Raw genomic sequence first — 21,890 nt, 5'->3', positions numbered from 1 at the left:
CTCGGCTCACTGCAAGCTCCGCCTCCTGGGTTCACACCGTTCTCCTGCCTCAGCCTCCCGATTAGCTGGGACTACAGGCACCCGCCACCATGCCGGGCAAATTTTTTGTATTTTTAGTAGAGACAGGGTTTCACCGTGTTGGCCAGGATGGTCTTGATCTCCTGACCTCGTGATCCACCCGCCTTGGCCTCCCAAGGTGCTGGAATTACAGGCGTGAGCCACTGCGCCTGGCCCAAAAATATTTTATATACCCCATACATATATACCTTATAATCACCCACAAAAATTAAAAATAAAAAATTTTCCAAGAATTAAAAAAAATAATAATGGGCTGAGTACCATGGCTCATGCTTGTAATCCCAGTACTTTGGAAAGCCAAGATGACAGGATCATCTGAGGCCAGGAGTTTGAGAGCAGCCTGGGCAACATAGCAAGACCTGTTCTCTTCAAAGGAAAAAAAAAAAAAAAAGCTGAGTGTGGTGGTGAATGCTCGCAGTCCTAGCTACTTGGGAGGCTGAGGTCGGAGAATTACATAAGCCCAGGAGTTTGAGGTTACAGTAAGCTATAATTGCGCCACTACATTCCAGCCTGGGTGACACAGTGAGAATGTGTCTCTATCAAGAAAAAAAAGTAATGCAAATCATAACATAAAAGATACGTGAGTGCTCTGTAAACTGAGGCTGGGATACACAGTTCTAGATGTAATTACTAAAACCTCTAACTCTTACTAAAAATAAAAAGCAAAACAAAACTGATTTTGAAGAAAATTAACATTATGGAGGCTGACATTCTTTTTTGAAAACCACTTAAAGGCCTATCAGTAGGATAAGAATTAATTTTGGTATATGATGAAATGTTATGCAGCCTTAAAAAGAATTTTTAATAGCATGAGAAAATCCTTTACTAGTATAAGGGGAAAAGCAGGGTATAAAATTATATTTACATTTACACTGAGTTCCAAATACAGTTAAGTGTCAGTGGTGACACTACGGCTGTTTAGAACATTAAAGAAATCATATTCTTTCATATTGCCAAGTTTTAATAATCAGAAAAAATACATTTTTAGTAAGGATAATATGGCTAACTGCCCATAAAACTATAAAACAGCAAGTCTGGTAGAAATAAAACCAGTTAACAGACAAATAACAGTGAAAAACAAAAGAAAACCAAAAAAGTTTACCAAAGAACAACATTCTGCCAAATGGGTAATGAAAGGATTTTTCCAAGTTTTGTAAGAACAAGCCTATTCTATAAACTATGTCAAAATATGATGATGAAGATGATAGCGAGTCAACATTTATATTTTTAGTGCCACGTAATATACTATGACTTTCCATACATTATTATTTCATCCTTGCAACACCACTATGGACATGATTACTATACTTTATCTTCAGTTTAAAGGTGGACAGAGAGGTTAAAGTCATAGAGCTGATAAATGGCAGATCTCTGATTTAAATCCAGCAATATAACTCTAGACCTTGAGTTATTACTACTTTGTACTATGTAGTGTACAATTTATTTGAAATAAATACATTTATATCCTGAAACCTGAAAAGATACTAAAAAGTCAAAAAATGTTGGTTAATTTTACTTCAAGTGTAGGTTTAATAACATTTTAAATAATATAATAATGAAAATACCAAAATTTAAAAAATAAAAAATAACAAAAGGAGGTTGTATACTTAAAATTCAAGGAATATGACAAAAATCTAGTCAAACAATTTACTATATTTGTATAATAAATAGAAAAGGAAAACTGTAGCAATATAAAGTAATTAACAAGAATTTAATAAGATTAAATATCTATTCATAACTAGGTACACATTAGACTTACGAAGGCTATCATTCTTAAAAAAGATAACATTTTAATATAAACAGAAATCACACATGCCAAAGATATAAAGAATAAATTCCCAGATTCCACTCTACAAATCATTGAGAAATAGTTTATACATATAGAAATGTGAATAATTATCTACATGAATTATAAATGCATAACAATTAGATAAATCTAAATTAAAACTTTTAAGGCATATCAATGAAAAAACCAAAATAAATAAAATTTAGACCCAAATATTGATGGAGCAGAGGAAACAAGGTATACTTTTATATTAATGATAGCATTATAAAATGATTTATTCTTTTGGAGAGTATTACGGCAAAATCCAATAAGAATTTATGTGAAATAATGTTATTAATAAGCAAACAAACATATCCATGTAAATTAAAACCTATATAAAAATACACACCTAAAAGATTATAAGTAAACACAGGGTGATGTAAATGGAGTCAATGCATGGTGGTTACTAGCAGAGACCTATGGTCAGACTTGAGTTTGAATCCTGGTTCAACTATGTGAACTTGGGCATGTTTATTGGTTCAATTTGCTCTTGATACAACCCAGTTGTGAAGGCTTATTTGGTTACTAAAGTAAAGCTGCTCTGGCTAAGACTATATGCAAGCATAGAATGTATTTATTCAACAAATATTTACCGAACATCTACTACAGTCGTCCCCTCCTTACCCATAGGGTATTTGTTCCAAAACCCTAAGTGGATACCTGAAACTATGGATAGTACCAAACCCGATATGTACTATTTTTTTTCTTATCCATACATACCTATAATAAAATTTAATTTATAAATCAGGCATAGTAAGAAATTAACAAAATAGTAATAAAATGGAATAATTATAACAAAATGCTGTAATAAAAGGTATGTGAATGTGGTCATCTCTCTCTCAATATATTTTATTGTACTGTACTCACCTATTTTCAGACTGAGGTTGACTGCAGTAACTGAAATCGTGGAAAGGAAACCGCAGATAAGGGGAGACTACCCTTGTCTTCACTTCACTAAAATATGCCAGGCATTATTTTAGAAAAGGACTGAAAAATGAATAACACACATAAGAGAGCTCCTTTCCTGGTTTATACTTTAGCAGGGAGAAGTAGAAAATAACTATGAAAATAAATGAATAAATAATTTTGGCTACTGATAAATGCTGTGAAGATAACAAAAGAGGGTGACAGATGTAGTAATCAGAATGGGGGATAGTCTTATTTGGGTAGTGAAGAAGAGCAACTTTGAAAAAGCGACTGAGGCCTGAATGCAAAGAAGCCATCACATAGGTACCTGTAGAAAATGCAATTTAGGCAGAGGGAACAATATATACAATACAAAGTCTATATGGCTGGAATAAACTTAGTGTATGTTTTGTGGTGAGAAGTTGGGGCACAAAAAGCCAATGTGGCTAGAAAAGGAAGAGGAGAGTGATAGTGGTAGGGGAATCACAAAAATAGTCAAAGGCCAGGTCTTACATGCCATTGAAGTCATACTGCCTTTGTCTCTTAAGCTCCACCTACTCCTGTGTAAATACCTGCTGGGAGGCACACCCATCTGGGCCACTGGGACAGTTTTCTGGACTTGGGTCCCTGGCCAGCATTCCCACCCAGCCCCGGTACCTTCCTTGTGTCTTCCCCAGATCCATCTGGGCCAGAAATTGGCATCAACTTCCGAGCCCTCACAAGACATGGAGCAAGCCTAGGCTTAGAGCGTCCTCCAGTGCTGAGACAACTGCAGTAGACACAGGCTCAGGAAACACAAGTCAGTCTGTTTAGAATCCCTGGAAGGCCCTCTGAAGAAGGCCAGGCACAAACAAAGCCAGACTGTGAAAACTAAAATAAAAATGTAACCCCTTGGTGTGTAGACACCGTCATACTTCCACAAGCATCAAGAACATTCAGAGAAATATGACCTCATCAAATGGATAAAATAAGGTGCCACTTACCCCAAAGTGATGGAGATGTGAGATCTCTCAAAGAATTTTAAATAGCTGTTTTAAGGAAGGTCAATGAACTTCAGGAAATCACAGAGACTCAAATGAGGAATATATCAAAGAAATTTAATATAGAGATTGAAATAACAATCAAACAGAAACTCAGGAGCTGAAAATACACTGAATGAAATGAAAGATGTAATAGGGAGCAACAGCAGAATTGGTTAAACAGAACAATCAGTGAGCTTGAAAACAGACTAGCTGAAAATACACAGGGGAGAAAAAAGAAAAAAAAGAAATGAAGAAAGCTTATGAATCTGTGGGCCAACATAAAAAAGCAAATATTTGGGGTGTTGGAGTTAGGTAGGGAACTGAGAAAGACAGGGGTAGAAAGTTTATTTGAAGAAATAATAACAGAAAACTTCCCAAACCTGGAGAAAGATACAAATATCCAGGTACAGGAAAGTCAAAGGTCACCAATCAGAGTCAGTCCAAGTAAAGATACTCTAAGACATATAATCAAACTCCCAAAGGTGAAAGACAAAGAGAAGATCCTGAAAGCAGCAAGAGTAAAGATGCAAATAACATTTAGGAAAGATCCAATACACCTGGCAGCAGACTTCTCAGCAGAAACATTACGGGCCAGGAGTGAATGGGATGATATATTCAGAGTGCTGATGGAAAAAAAAAAAAGCCTTCTAAGAATACTCTATCTAGCAAAGCTATTATTTAGAAGTGAAAGAGAGACTTTCACAAACAAAAACTTGGAATTTATCACCAGAGCTGTCCTACAATAAATGCTAAAGGGAATTTTTTTAAACCACAGGAAAAAGACTGTTAACATGATTGTTACACTAATATTATAATCACGATGCATAAACCACTTATATATTTACTAAGAAGACTAAAAGACAGAAGTATTAAAAATAATGACTACAATTTACCAAGAGACAGGCAATATAAAAATGCAAATTGTGACATCAAACGTTCAAAATGTGGGGAAGAAAATGGAGCTAATGTGTACAGTGTTCTTTGTTTTCTCTTCTTTTTGCGATCAAAGTAAAGTTGTTATCAATCTTAAGTAACTTGTTGTTAACTACAGAATATTTTTTGTAAGCCTCATGGTAACCACAAAGCAAAAATCTATAACAGATACACTAAAAATAAAAAGCAATAGATTAAAACATACTGCCAGAGAAATCACTTAACCACAAAAGAAGACAGTAAAAAAGGAAGAAAGGAAGAGAGGAGTTAGAAAAGAAGCAAAAATGGCAGTAAATCCTAACATATCAATAGTAACATTTAGTGTAAATGGATTAAACTGTCTAATTAAAAGATACAGAGTGGCTAAATGGATTAAAAAACATGATCTAACTATATGTTGCCTACAGGAAAATCACTTCACCTGTAAAGACACAATACACTGAAAGTGAGGGGATGGAAAAAGATATTCCATGCAAATGGAAACCAAAAAGGAGTAGGAAGAGCTATATTCATATCAGATAAAATAGACCTTTTCTTTTTCTTTTCTTTTTTTTTTTTTTTTTGAGACAGAGTCTCGCTCTGCTGCCCAGGCTGGAGTGCAGTGGTGTGATCTCAGCTCACTGCAACCTCCACCTCCTGTGCTCAAGCGATTCTTGTGCCTCAGCCTCCCAAGCAGCTGGGATTACAGGCATGCGCCACCATGCCCAGCTAATTTTTGTATTTTTACTAGAGACGGGGTTTTGCCATGTTGGCCAGGCTGGTCTTGAACTCCTGAGCCAAGCCATCTGCCCACCTTGGCTTCCCAAAGTGCTGGGATTACAGGCATGAACCACTGCACTTGGCCAGATAAAATAGACTTTAAGTCAAAAATTGTAAAAAGACACAAACGTCATTATACAAAGGTGTCAGTCAACTGAGCAAGAAGACATGACAACAATATATGCACATCCAACACCAAGAACACCCAAATATATGAAGCAAATATTAATATTAGCAAAGCTAAAGGGAGAGTAAACTGCAATACAGTAGCAGTAGGGGACTTCAACACCTCACTTTTAGCAATGGACAGATCATCCAGGTGGAAAATCAACAAAGAAACATTGGAGATAAATTATACTCTAAGCCAACTAGCCCTAACAGACATCCATAAAACATTTCATCCAACTGCTGCAGAATGCACATTTTTCTCATCAGTACCTAAAACATTCTCCAGAATAGACCATATGTTAGGCCAGAAAACAAGTCTCAACAAATTAATTAAACAAAGTCAAATCATATCAATATCTTTTCTGGCTGCAACAGAGCAAGACTAGAAATCAGTAACAGGAGGAACTTCTGAAACTGTAAAAATACATGGAAATTAAATAACATGTTCCTGAACGATCAATGGCTCAACGAATAAGTTAAGGAAATTAAAAACTTTCTTGAGAAAAACAAAAATGGAAACACAACATACCAGAAACTATAGGATACAGCAAATGCAGCAGCAAGAGGGAAGTTTATAGAAGTAAATGCCTCCATCAAAAAAATAGAAAGACAAATAAACAATCTAATAATGTATCTCAAGGAAACAGAAAAGCAAGAGCAAGCCAAAGCCAAAATTAGTAGAAGGAAAGAAATAAGGAAGATTAAAGCAGAAATAAATGAAATTGAGACTTAAAAAAGTACAAAAGAGGAACAAAACAAGAAGTTTGTTTTTTGAAAAAATAAATCAACAAACTTAGCTAGACTAACAAAAAGAGAAGACTCAAATAATTAAAACTAAGGATGAAAAGAGAAACATTAGCAGCCTGGACAACATAGATTCTGTCTACAAAAAATTTAAAAAATTGGCTGGGTGTGGTGGCACATGCCTGTAGTTCCAGCCCTGGGAGTCTGAGGTGGGAGGATCACTTGAGCCTGGGAGGTCCAGGCTGTAGTGAGCTGAGATCACACCATTGCCCACTCCAGCCTGGGTGACACAGCGAGACACTGTCTCAAAGTAAATAAACAAATTTAATTAATAAATAAAAGCACTATTCATGTAAAATAAAAAAGAAAAAGAAAAAGGAAACATTATAACAGATACCACAGAAATACAAGAAATCATTAGAGACTATTACGAACTACATGCCAACAAATTAGAAAACCTGGAAGAAATGGATAAGTTCCTGAACACATATAACCTACCATGACTGAATAATGAAGAAAACCTGAATACATCAATAATGAGTAACAATATTAAAACAGTAATAAAGTCCCCCAACAAAGAAAAAGCACAGGACCTTATGGCTTCACAGCTAAATTCTACTGAAAGTTTAAAGAAGAACTAATACCAATTCTGCTCAAACAATTTCAAAAAAATTGAAGGAGCGGGAACATTTCCAAAATCATTCTATGAGGCTAGCATTACCCTCTGATACCAAAAACAGGAAAAGAGACAAACAACAAAAAACTCTACAGGCCAACATCTCTGATGAAAATAGATGCAAACATCCTTGACAAAATACTGGCAAACAGAATTCAACAACACATTGAAAAGATCATTCGCCATGATCAAGTTGATTCATCCCAGGGATGCAAGGAAGGCTCAATGTACACAAATCAACAAATGTGATATATCGCAGCAACAGAATGAAGAACAAAAACCACATGTTCATTTCAATAGATGCTTAAAAAGCATTCAGCAAAATTCAACATCCTTTCATGATAAAAGCCGTAAAAAAATAGGGTACAGAACATACCTAAGCAAGATAAAGTCTAAATATGACAAACACACAACTAATACTATATTGAATGGGGAAAAATTGAAAGCCTTTCCACTAAAATCTGGAACAACATAAGGATACCCACTTTCACCACTTTTACACAACATAGTACTGCAAGTCTAAGCCAGAGCAATTAGGCAAGAGAAAGAAATAAAGGGCATCCAGACTAGAAAGGAAGAAGTCAAATTAATCCTTGTTACAGATTATATGATCTCATATTTTGAAAAACTTAAAGATTCCACAAAAAACTATTAGAACTGATAAATGATCAGTAAAATTGAAGGATACAAAATCAACATACAAAAATCAGTAGTGTTTCTATATGTTAACAGTGATCAATCTGAAAAAGAAATCAAGAAATCAATCTCATTTACAACAGCTACCAAAAAATATCCAGGAATAAATTAAACCTAAGAAGTAAAAGATCTCTATAATGAAAACCATGAAATAGTGAAGAAAGAAATTGAAGAGGACACAAAAAATGGAAAGACATCCCATGCTCATTAATTGAAAGAATCAATATTGTGAAAATTTCTATACTACCCAAAGTGATCTACAGATTCAATGAAATATCTGTCAAAATAGCAATTACATTCTTCAAAGAAATAGAAGAAAAATCCTAAAATTATATGGAACCACAAAAGACCCTGAATAGCTAAAGCAATCCTAAGTAAAAAGAAAGAAGTTGGAAGCATCACAATATTTGATTTTAAATTATACTGCAAAGCTATAGTATCCAAAACAGCATGGTACTGGCATAAAAACAGACACACAGACCAGTGGAATAGAACACAGAACTCAGAAATAAATCCACACACTTACAGCCAACTTATTTTTGACAAAGATGCCCAGAACATACACTGGGGGAAGTCACAATCTCAATAAATGGTGCTGGGAAAACTGGTTATCCATATGCAGAGGAATTAAACAGCCCCATTTTGGCTGTGTGCGATGGCTCATGCCTGTAATCCTGGCACTTTGGGAGGCCAAGGCAGGTGGATCACCTGAGATCAGGAGTTTAAGAGCAGCCTGGCCAACACGGCAAAACCCCATCTCTACTAAAAATACAAAAAAATTAGCCAGGCGTGGTGGTGAGCACCTGTAATTCCAGCTACATGGGAGGCTGAGGCTGGAGAATCGCTTGAACCTGGGAGGTGGAGGTTGTAGTGAGCCAGGATCACAACACTGCACTAGAGTCTGGGTGACAGACAGAGCTAGACTCTGTCTCAAGAAAAAAAAAAAAAAAAGCCCCATCTCTCACCATCTACAAAAATGGATTTAAAACATAAATTTAAGACCTGAAACTATGAAAGTACTAGAAGAAAACACTGGGGAAATGCTCCAGGACCTTCATCTGGGCAAATATTTTTTGGGTAAGGCCTCAAAAGCATAGGCAACCAAAGTAATAATAGACAAATGGGATTACATCAGGCTAAAAAGCTCCTGCACAGCAAAGGAAACAATTAACAAAGTGAAGTGACAACCTACAGAATGGGAGTAAATATTTACAAGTTATCCATTCAACAAGGGATTAATAACCAGAATATATAAGGAACTCAAACAATCAATAGCAAAAAGATAGATAATCAAATTAAAAATGGGCAACATACCTGAATAGACATCTCTACAAAAGCAGACATACAAATGGCCAACAGTTAAATGAAAAAATTCAACATCAATCATCAGGGAAATGCAAATCAAAACCACAATGGGTTATCATCTCACTATAGTTAGAATGGTTATTATCAAAAAGACAAAAAAATCAAGTGCTGGCAGAGATGCAGAGAAAGGGGAATGCCTGTACACTGTTGATGGGAATGTAAAGTAGGACAACCGTTATGAAAAACAGTATGAGGCTGGGCACAGTGGCTCCAATCTGTAATCCCAGCACTTTGGGAGGCCAAGGAGGGTGGATTACTTGAGGTCAGGAGGTCGAGACCAGCCTGGCCAACATGGTGAAACCCCGTCTCTACTAATAACACAAAAAAAATTTAGCCAGGCATGGTGTCAGGCACCTGTAATCCCAGCTACTCGGGAGGCTGAGGCAGGAGAATTACTTGAACCTGGGAGGCAGAAGTTGCAGCGAACCAAGAGTGCGCCACTGTACTCCAGCCTCAGCGAAAGAGCAAGACTCCATCTCAAAAACAAACAAACAAACAACCCCAAAAAGCAGTATGGAAGTTCCTTGAAAAACTAAAAATAGAACTACCATATGATCCAGAAATCTCACTGCTGGGTAGATATCCAAGAGAAAGGAAATTACTATGTCAAAGAGACAGGTGCACTCCCATATTTATTGTAGCACTATTCATAATAGCCAAGATATGGAATCAACCTAAGTGTCCATCAACAGATGAATGAATAAAAAAATGTGGTACATGTATACAATGGACTATTACATGGGCATAAAAAGAATGAAATCCTGTCATTTGAAACAACGTGGATGGACCTGGAGTTCATTATGTTAAGTGAAATAAGCCAGGCACAGAAAGACAAATATACTACATGTTCTCACTCACATGTGGGAGCTACAAAAGTGGATCTCATGGAGGTAGAGTAGAATAATGGTTACTAGAGGCTGGAAAAGGAAGAGTGGTAGGGGAGGATGAAGAGAAGTTGGTTGATGAGTACAAAAATACAGTTAGATAGGAGTAAGTATTTGATAGTACATTATGGAAATTATAGTTAATAACAATTTATTATATGTTTCAAAATAACTAGAAAGAACTGTAATGTTCCAATACAAAAATATAAATGTTTGAGGTGATGATATCCCAATTACCCTGATTTGATTATTACATATTGTATACATGTAGCAAAATATCACATGTACCCCAAAAATATGTACAACTAAATATGACGTCAATTAAAAAATACAAAAAAATTAGATGGCACATACAAATGCCACTTTGTATAAACTGATAAGTGCCCCAAGAGAAATAAATAAAATTTCAAGATAATTCAGATAGTGAGTTATTTCTAAATTTTATTTTAGAGTTGGGGGAGAAGGGATCAAATTGAGTTCATAAAAAGGGGAAAGATTAAGTGAGGTCTTTAAAGTTAGATAAGACATGAACAATCAGATAGAGATGTGTGAGAGGAAAGCCGTTCCTGGATAATAAAACAGCCTAAGAATATAGAGATAGAGGGCATACTGTGCTTTATTTGGAAATAAGGAAGGTAAGACTGGTTGAGACAAATTACAGAGGATCTTATTGTCACAGAACATGTAAAGGAAGGAAGAAAGAATGAAAAGAGGAAGACAGAAGACCAAAGTCTGAACTTTAAGGAAATGCTCTTAAAGACAACAAGAAACAGGGTCAGTTTGATAGTGAAAGAGTAACAAAGGTATTGAGAGAGAGAGAGAGAGAGAGAGAGAGAGAGAGAGAGAGAGACAGAAACAACCAAAAAAACCCCAGAAAGTGAAAGAGGTAGATGCTCAATAAACACTTGTTGATTGAATAAAAGGAATGACTATTATTGTACACTATTATAGAAGTCAAAAGTCAAAAATGAGTCTAGTGATTATACAAGAACATGAAAGCAAGATGACATGCTCTTTGAATACAGAAGTTTATAATCTAGTTAGGAAGACTGGGAACTACTTAACATTACAATATTAAACAAATCATCTAGTATGTCATCTACCTTTATAGGTGAACATGTCTGAACATGTATATCTGCAGTATTCCTAGATAATTCCGAATCCATACAGCTTTTAAATTTAAAACTTTAAATAATAATAAATAAGTGAATACCTTTCATATGATAGTAAGGGAATGGTGTTCTAATAATTCTGGAGGATTTAGTAAATGAAATTTTCTTCTCAGATTGGTGACTTTTATTCAGAGTATTATCTATTTCAAAGCGAGTAAAAAACCAAACTTAGAAATACACTAGGTATCTAGAGAAGAAGCACTTGAAATTCAACATCTATTTATGCTTTATCCCTAGACAAGCAACAGGTATGAATTCTATAGTGATGTTATTATACTAAATAAAGATGCCATTGCTCCTACCAAAAGATTATGGACTGTAACAGTGACAGTATTATTTTTAAAAGTCAAACCAAAGCCTGAATTAGCTAAAATATTTAAATGTTAGGAGCAAACTAGACTAGAAATTTAATAAAATAATTTTCCAGGTAAGATTAATAAGTTTGAAAGTCTGATTTTCTTTGTCTCTTCTCTTCTCTCTCTCTCTCTCTCTCTATATATATATATACACACACACACACACAATCTCCCCCAGCATTCCACTGAAATATATTTAAAAAGTAAAATTAAAATCTCTGCCTACATTTAAAGGACAAGTTGATTACCATATATTTAATTATAGTACCTTACTTTACTAGGACTATATTAAGGATAACGAAAATATAGAAGCCTAAAAATATTTCAGAGGACTATTTTAACTAAGATACTCTCTCAACTTATTATTAGTGAATAGGCAATGATGTCAAATTAAAGCAAGAAGACAAGCTCTCCTGTGGAAGTGATTGTAAAAATGTATTTATGTACATACCCATATCCCAATATCCACATATCTACCCCCTCACACCCAATGCCACACATAAACTGTGATGATCAATTTTCTACTCAATCACATGGTCAATCAACAATGGTAGAAACTTCCATGTTTCTTTGTTAATGGGCTACTATTTGGCTTCTGTTTGTTGATCCGAAGTATAAGGCAAGGGAGAAGCAAGGCATTTATAAATTTTGCTACACAATTAGTTGTTTCAAATATCATACAGCCTTCATATTATTGGGTGAAGTAACATTTTCTAACCTTTATACAAATAAAAACCACTTTTACCTATATGACATCTTAACATTGCTAACCCTGCCACCCTTACTGTGCAAAATCTTAAGATGCTAGCATGATTTTATATTATAGACTATTTTTGATCCATTCATATATATTCTGATTTATTTCACGTGATTAGCCTCCAATGCAGAATCACAGAAAATACAACATGCTTAGTATATTCTTTCTTCTTTTCTTTAAACCATTGTTTAGTAAGGACCAAATACTGAATAACTTTTAATTTCTAGTGATTATTCTTTCATGCTCAAAGTGTAACTGTCATTCAGGATATTTTTTAAAAAAGCAATATGCCTGTAGTCCCAGCTACCTGGGAGGTTGAGGCAGAGGATCACTTGAGCCCAAAAGCTCAAGGCTGTACTGCACAATGATTGCATCTGTGAATAGCCATTGCACTCTAGCCTGACTAATATGGCGAGACCCTGTCTCAAATAAAATAAAATAAAATAAAATAAAATAGCAATATAAATTTTCCATTAAAATATGATTAGTAGGGTAAGAATTTGAAATTAGATTTTCAAGTGCCAATTTAAGAAATATTCTTACCTTTGATTCGAGGTAGACATTAGCTGATGACATTTTTGTAATTTTGCATATGTAACACACTAAAGAGATGGCACAAAGAATAAACAGGCTATCATTAATTAATGCTCGAACAAACACAGTCCACTTCAACTGATTTTCTGGGACATCTCCATGAACTAGCATTGCGCAAGTCAAGTTCACCACTAAAAAGAGCAGGCTTGCCATTATAAAGCCCAAATGCAGTAGAATTCTGAAAGAAAAAAAGTATATTAGATGGTTATATAACTAATAAGAAATCAAATTTAATTCTGCATTAGTGTGTTATGTTAGGTACAAGAATTCCTTCAGTTTGAAATGTTTATGAATGGCATAGATTTTTAAGCATTTATTCAGTAATAGTCTCAGGTTGACTTGAACTCAGTTTCTCCACCAGGAATAAGATAGGACTATCTTAACACTATTTCAAGTAATCCCAAATTTTTCATTTTTATAACTATTAAGCATATTTTCATTAACCTTTCCAATCCAAGAATTATCAGGCTTTTACAATGTGCCTGAAAATTAATATACTGTATCTAAATTCATATTGATTAAATTTTAATTGATTAAAATATTAATTTTAAGAGTTAGGCCAGGCATGGCGGCTCATGCCTGTAATCTCAGAACTTTGGGAGGCCGAGGCAGGCAGATCACTTGAGGCCAGGAGTTCGAGACCAGCCTGGCCAACATGGAGAAACCTCATCTCTACTAAAAATACAAGAATTAGCCGGGTATGGCGGCACACGCCTGTAGTCCCAGCTATTCAGAAGGCTGAGGCACAAGAATCACTTGAATCTAGGAGGTGGAGGTTGCAATGAGCCAAGATAGCGCCACTGCACTCCAGCCTGGGTGAGACGGCGAGACTGTATCAATTAAAAAAAAAAAAAAAAAAAAAAAAGGAAAAAAAATTTTTAAGAGTTAAAGTATGTTTTAAACAATATTCCTTATGAACTTCTGATTGTAGCAAAAAATGCTTTCAAACTTGACTAAAGAAGAACATAGGGACAGTATATGTAGAGCTTCAAGCACCCATTAATACCTTATGTTCTTAAAAAGTTGCATATTTACTGTGCATGAAGAGCAACTCTGCACATAAAATCCTTAATCTCTTCCCCCTAAGAAAATTTAGGCTACCTCATAAGAACTCTTCAGTTAAGGCTGCTATGTGTATCAAGTAGCAGTAACAACTATCTGCACGAACGTAATGCCAGTTCAAACACATTTATACTTCCAAATTAAATACATATGATGCTGAAATTTATCTGGCTTCCTGATATATTGGGTCATTTCAATAGTGGAAATCAGAAAGTAGCTGCCTTTGGAAATGGTTTAAACGAGGTAAACTGAAGGTAATGTGCAATCTGTAACAAGCAAACAAAACTGCTTAGTGTACATGCAAAGCAAAAAGATTTTAGTTTTAAAAGGTTGTATTTTGAAGTTCTCTCAGATTAAATAATAAAAACAGTAATTACATAGTTTGAAACCCAAAAAGGATCTTGAAATTACCTACATATCCAGATAATTAGAGTAGTTTAGAAACTAGTAGAGGGTACATGAGTTGCACAGTCAGCAAGTTAGTGGGAAAATTGGGTTGGAAACCCCAATCTCCTGACTCCACAGCTTAGCACTCTCGCTATTGAGATTGATCAGTACTGAAATATTACCTATTTCATGGAACATTCTCACTCCAAACAGCATAATCTAACTTTGGCAAAAGTGTACCCTATGAAGTTAGATCTAACATTTGAAGCAGGGACAGAGCAGCAAAAAAACAAAAAATTAGTCAGCTGTATGGCTGAAGGGAGAGAAATGTGGGCTACTCAATTTGATTCCTTTGAACCAATCTAACAACTTGGTTTTCTATAAAACTGTGAAGGTGCCCTCAACAACCACTCCCTTCTACCACGAGAAGTCTACTATTAAAAAAATTAGATCTTTTAGATACTAAGCCTTAATATTAATGAATTAATGCTTTAGATCTTTTAGATAGAAATTTAGATACTCATAAAACTTACTTGTGTCTGTCAAGTTCAGTGGCACATCTGACTTTACATATAACCTATAAAGAGAATATAAAAAGAAAATTTTGAAAACATGTAATATAGAATTCTTAAATATGTTCTGATTTTGTGTTTTAAAGTGCTACCACTATAAATAACATATAGCACGCAAAGTTGAAATGTTAACAGTTGAGCTACCATAAACTAAGAGACAGGTTTCCAAAGGCTTAAAACAATAAATCAATAACTTTCTTTGTTATCAACATAAACCTACATTTCTATCTTTAAAGATTTAAACAGAATTAATTCAGTTTAAACATTTACTGTACTTGTATTATGAGGCAGACATTGTGCTGAATGGCTTGTCACCTATCCTAAACTTCATTATATTAGTCATTTTTTATTCTAAAATGGAACTTCTTGCTTAAATATGAATATGGCTGAGTATTCTCCAAAGACTATTTTCTTCAGTAATGAAATGAATTAGTAAAGCGAAATGAGGTACCAAAAGTGAACACAAAGATAATGAGGATATATCATATTTAGTAAACTTTCTTCTTTTACAAAGCCTTACAAAAGGCAGGTGCTCAGATACTTGTTGAATAAAGTTAGGTGAGTAGGTAAACCAAATTTGAAATAAACATGGTATATTCTGCGAACATAGTATTAAGGATCTCAAGTCCTTACTGGTGAACTTTAAATTATTCTTTAGATAATGGGAAGATATTGAAAGTTTTTATACAGCTATTCCAAAATATGGAATTTCACTAATCTGACATTAGTGTACAGGCTACTACAGAGGAACTACAAAATAAAAGTAGAAAGACCAGTTACAGGACTACTGAAGTAGAGTATGAAGTTTGGGGACCTGGAAAGAAAGAAGAAAGTACATTATGAAGAAAAATAGTGAAGGTACATGGTAACTCACTGATTTCATTTAAAAATTTACCAAGTGCCTATTATATATCACACTCTATGAAAGGTGCTATGGATTCATAAACATGACCATGGTTTCTGCTCTCTAGGAGCTCAGAGTATGAAAGAACAGAAAAACCATCTATTTTGATACATTGTGATATAAATGCAAAATATGCTATCACAAAATCTAGAAGAAGAAAAGACTAATTCACTCCAAGAAAGGGTATGAGGTAAGGGGAAAAACTGTCTGGAGCGTCAGGGAGGACTTCTCATAATATTTGAGCCAACTTATGAAGAGTAAATTGGTGTTAGGCAGGTGAATCATCAGGCAAAGATAGATGCCTGTGCATCTACTCATACCTACTGTACAGCCACGTGTCGCTTAATGACAGAGATATATGTTCTGAGAAATGCATTGTTACAAATGCACCATTTGGAGATACAAGATGGGTTCCTTCCAAGATGGCCAAATAGGAACAGCTCCAGTCTGCAGCACCTAGCAAGGTTGACGCAGAAGACAGGTGATTTCTGCATTTCCAACTGAGGTACCTGGTTCATCTCATTGGGACTGGTTGGACAGTGGGTGCAGCCCATGGAGGGTGAGCTGAAGCAGGGCGGGGTGTCGCCTCACCTGGGAAGCACAAGGGGTTGGGGAATTTCCCTTTCCTAAGCAAGGGAAGCCGTGACAGACTGTACCTGGAGGAATGGTACACTCTCGTCCAAATACTGCACAAATGGGGAGAAACCAGAACACAAAAGCTGAAAATTCCAAAAACCAGAGTGCCTCTTCTCCTCCAAAGGATAGCAGATCCTCGCCAGCAATGGAACAAAACTGGACGGAGAATGAGTTTGACGAGTTGACAGAAGTAGGCTTCAGAAGGTCAGTAATCAAACTTCTCCGAGCCAAAGGAGCATGTTCTAACCCAATGCAAGAAAGCAAAAAACCTTGAAAAAAGGTCAGACGAATGGCTAACTAGAATAAACAGTGTAGAGAAGACCTTAAATGACCTGATGGAGCTGAAAACCACAGCATGAGAACTTCGTGATGCATGCACAAGCTTCAATAGCCGATTTAATCAAGTGGAAGAAAGGATATCAGTGATTCAAGATAAATTAATAAAACAGAGCGAGGAGACAAGATTAGAGAAAAAAGAGTAAAAAGAAATGAAAAAAGCCTCCAAGAAATATGGGACTATGTGAAAAGACCAAATCTATGTTTGATTGGTGTACCTGAAAGTGATGGGGAGAATGGAACCAAGTTAGAAAACACTCTTCAGGATATTATCCAGGAGAACTTCCAAAACCTAGCAAGGCAGGCCAACATTCAAATCCAGGAAATTCAGAGAACACCACAGAGATACTCCTCAAGAAGAGGAACCCCAAGACACATAATTGTCAGATTCACCAAGGTTGAAATGAAGGAAAAAATGTTAAGGGCAGCCAGAGAGAAAGGTCGGGTTACCCACGAAGGGAAGCCCATCAGACTAACAGGGGATCTCTCGGCAGAAACCCCACAAACCAGAAGAGAGTGGGGTTCAATATTCAACATTCTTAAAGAAAAGAATTTTCAACCCAGAATTTCATATCCAGACAAACTAAGCTTCCTAAGTGAAGGAGAAATAAAATCCTTTACAGACAAGCAAATGCTGAGAGATTTTGTCTCCACCAGGCCTGCCTTACAAGAGCTCCTGAAGGAAGCACTAAACATGGAAAGAAACACTGGTACCAGCCACTGCAAAAACATGCCAAATTATAAAGATCATCGATGCTATGAAGTAACTGCATCAATTAACGGGCAAAATAACCAGCTAACATCATAATGACAGGATCAAATTCACACATAACAATATTAACCTTAAATGTAAATGGGCTAAATGCCCCCAGTTAAAAGACACAGACTGGCAAATTGGATAAAGAGTCAAGACCCATTGGTGTGCTGCATTCAGGAGACCCATCTCATGTGCAGAGACACACATAGGCTCAAAAAAAAAGGGATGGAGGAAGATCTACCAAGCAAATGGAAAGCAAAAAAAAGCAGGGGTTGCAATCATAGTCTCTGATAAAACAGATTTTAAACCAACAAAGATCAAAAGAGACAAAGAAGGCCATTACTGAATGGTAAAGGGATCAATTCAACAAGAAGAGCTAACTATCCTAAATATATATGCACCCAATACAGAAGCACCCAGACTCATAAAGCAAGTCCTTAGAGATCTACAAAGAGACTTAGACTCCCAATAATCGAAGACTTTAACACCCCACTGTCAATATTAGCCAGATCAACAAGACAGAAGGTTAACAAGGATATCCAGGACTTGAATTCAGCACTGCACCAAGCAGACCTAATAGACATCTACAGAACTCTCCACCCCAAATCAACAGAATATACCTTTTTCTCAGGACCACATCACACTTATTCTAAAATTGACCACATAATTGGAAGTGAAACACTCCTGAACAAATGTAAAAGAACACAAATGACAACAAACTGTGTCTCAGACCACAGTGCAATCAATCTCAGGATTAAGAAACTCACTCAGAACTGCACAACTACATGGAAATTGAACAACCTGCTCCTGAATGACTACTGGGTAAATAATGAAATGAAGGCAGAAATAAAGATGTTCTTTGAAACCAATGAGAACAAAGACACATCGTACCAGAATTTCTGGGACACATTTAAAGCAGTGTGTAGAGGGAAATTTATAGCACTAAATTCCACAAGAGAAAGCAGGAAAGATCTAAAATTGACACCCTAACATCACAATTAAAAGAACTAGAGAAGCAAGAGCAAACAAATTCAAAAGCTAGCAGAAGGCAAGAAACAACAAAGATCAGAGCAGAACTGAGGGAGATAGAGACATGAAAAACTCTTCAAAAAATCAATGAATCCAGGAGCTGGTTTTTTGAAAGATCAACAAAACAGAGAGACCGCTAGCAAGACAAATAAAGAAGAAAAGAGAGAAGAATCAAATAGATGCAACAAAAAATGATAAAGGGGATATCATCGCCGATCCCACAGAATTACAAACTACCATCAGAGAATACTATAAACACCTCTATGCAAATAAACTAGAAAATCCAGAAGAAATGGATAAATTCCTGGACACATACACCCTCCCAAGACTAAACCAGGAAGAAGTTGAATCTCTGAATAGATCAATAACAGGTTCTGAAATTGAGGCAATAATTAATAGCCTACTAACCAAAAAACGTCCAGGACCAGATGGATTCACAGCCGAATTCTACCAGAGGTACAAAGAGGAGCTGCTACCATTCCTTCCGAACTATTCCAATCAATAGAAAAAGAGGGAATCCTCCCTAACTCATTTTATGGGGCCAGCATCATCCCAACACAAAGGCCTGGCAGAGACACAACAAAAAAGGAAAATTTTAGATCAATATCCCTAATAAACATCGATGTGAAAATACTCAATAAAATACTGGCAAACTGAATCCAGCAGCACATCAAAAAGCTTATCCATCACAATCAACTCGGCTTCATCCCTGGGATGCAAGACTGGTTTAACATATGCAAATCAATAAACATAATCCATCACATAAACAGAACCAATGACAAAAACCACATGATAATCTCAATAGATGCAGAAAAGGCCTTCAATTAAATTCAACAGCCCTTCATGCTAAAAACTCTCAATAAACTAGGAATTGATGCAACATATCTCAAAATAATAAGAGCTATTTATTACAAACCCACAGCCAGTATCATACTGAATGGGCAAAAACTAGAAGCACTCCCTTTGAAAATCGGTACAAGACAAGGATGCTCTCTCTCACCACTCCTATTCAACATAGTGTTGGAAATTCTGGCCAGGGCAATCAGGCAAGAGAAAGAAATAAAGGGTATTCAATCAGGAAAAGAGGAAGTCAAATTGTCCCTGTTTGCAGATGACATGATTGTATATTTAGAAAACCCCATCGTCTCAGCCCAAAATCTCCTTAAGCTGACAAGCAACTTCAGCAAAGTCTCAGGATACAAAATCAATGTGCAAAAATCACAAGCATTCCTATACACCAATAACAGACAAACAGAGAGGCAAATCATGAGTGAACTCCCATTCACAATTGTCACAAAGAGAATAAAATACCTAGGAATCCAACTTACAAGGGATGTGAAGGACCTCTTCAAGGAGAACTACAAACCACTGCTCAATGAAATCAAAGAGGACACAAACAAATGGAAGAACATTCCATGCTCATGGATAGGAAGAAGCAGTATCATGAAAATGCCCATACTGCCCAAGGTAATTTATAGATTCATTGCTATCCCCATCAAGCTACCAATGACTTTCTTCACAGAATTGGAAAAACTACTTTAAAGTTCATATGGAACCAAAAAAGAGCCCCCATAGCCAAGACAATCCTAGCAAAACAGCAAAAAGAACGAAGCTGGAGGCATCACAGTACCTGACTTCAAACTATACTATAAGGCTACAGTAACCAAAACAGCATGGTACTGGTACCAAAACAGATATATAGACCAATGGAACAGAACAGAGGCCTCAGAAATAACACCCCACATCTACAACCATCTGATCTTTGACAAACTTGACAAAAACAAGCAATGGGGAAAGGATTCCTTATGTAATAAATGGTGCTGGGAAAACTGGCTAGCTATATGCAGAAAGCTGAAACTGGATCCTTTCCTTACACCTTATACAAAAATTAATTCAAGACGTATTAAAGACTTAAATGTAAGACCTAAAGCCATAAAAACCCTAGAAGAAAACCTAGGCAATACCATTCAGGACGTAGGCATGGGCAAAGACTTCATAACTAAAACACCAAAAGCAATGGCAACAAAAGCCAAAATAAACAAATGGGATCTAATTAAATAAAGAGCTTCTGCATAGCAAAAGAAACTGTCATCAGAGTGAACAGGCAACCTACATAATGGGAGAAAATTTTTGTAATCTACCCATCTGACAAAGGGCTAATATCCAGAATCTACAAAGAACTTAAACAGATTTACAAGAAAAAAACAAACAACACCATCAAAAAGTGGGCAAAGGATATGAACAGACACTTCTCAAAAGACATTTATGCAGCCAACAGACACATGAAAAAATACTCATCATCACTGCTCATTAGAGAGACACAAATCAAAACCACAATAAGACACCATCTCACACCAGTTAGAATGGTGATCATTAAAAAGTCAGGAAACAACAGATGCTGGAGAGGTTGTGGAGAAATAGGAATGCTTTTACACTGTTGGTGGGAGTGTAAATTAGTTCAACCATTGTGGAAGACAGTGTGGCGATTCCTCAAGGATCTGGAACTAGAAATACTACTTGACCCAGCGATCCCATTACTGGGTGTATACCCAAAGGATTATAAACCATGCTACTATAAAGACAATGCACATGTATGTTTACTGCAGCACTATTCACAATAGTAAAGACTTGGAAGCAACCCAAATGTCTATCAATGATAGACTGGATTAAGAAAATGTGGCACATATGCAATATGGAATACTACACAGCCATAAAAAAGAATGAGTTCCTGTCCTTTGCAGGGACATGGGTGAAGCTGGAAAACATCATTCTCAGCAGACTATCACAAGGACCGAAAACCAAATACCGCATGTTCTCATGTATAGGTGGGAGTTGAACAATGAGAACACATGGACACAGCGCGGGGAACATCACACACTGGGACCTATAAGGGGATGGGGGGCTGGGGGAGGGGTAGCATTAGGAGAAATAGCTAATGTAAATGTCCAGTTGATGGGTGCAGCAAACAACATGGCACATGTATACCTATGTAACAAACCTGCACATTGTACACATGTATCCTAGAACTTTAAGTATAATAAAAAACAAAACAAACAACAAAAAAAGCACAATGTGTCAGTGTGTGAACATTACAGAGTATATTTACACAAACCTAGATGGTATAGCCTACTACATACCTAGGCCATATGGTATATAGCCTATGCTCCTAGGCTACAAACCTGTACAGCATGTTACTGCTGTACCAAATGCTATGTGCAAGTATAACACGATGGTAAGTATTTGTGTATCTAAACATAGAAAACATACAGTAA

The 21,890-nt window shown here is 36.1% G+C and overlaps 1 protein-coding gene across 2 annotated transcripts in view; it reads right to left on the bottom strand.

Moving 5' to 3' along the window:
* Positions 1-21,890, bottom strand: part of GPR137C (G protein-coupled receptor 137C) — an 84,148-nt gene that overhangs the window by 24,504 nt on the left and 37,754 nt on the right. For both annotated transcript variants that reach the window (XM_024348727.3, XM_001146700.8), the window contains exons 2-3: positions 14,918-14,961; positions 12,885-13,113 (exon numbers count right to left, since the gene is read on the bottom strand). In XM_024348727.3, the coding sequence (XP_024204495.1) occupies positions 12,885-13,113; positions 14,918-14,961 (273 nt within the window). The remainder of the gene's footprint in view (positions 1-12,884; positions 13,114-14,917; positions 14,962-21,890) is intronic.

This window comes from Pan troglodytes, chromosome 15 (assembly GCF_028858775.2).
Source record: "Pan troglodytes isolate AG18354 chromosome 15, NHGRI_mPanTro3-v2.0_pri, whole genome shotgun sequence".
In the NCBI taxonomy this organism is placed as follows: Eukaryota; Metazoa; Chordata; class Mammalia; order Primates; family Hominidae; genus Pan; species Pan troglodytes.
Note: the sequence above shows the minus strand (reverse complement) of the source record. Positions and strands in the feature narration are given on the sequence as shown.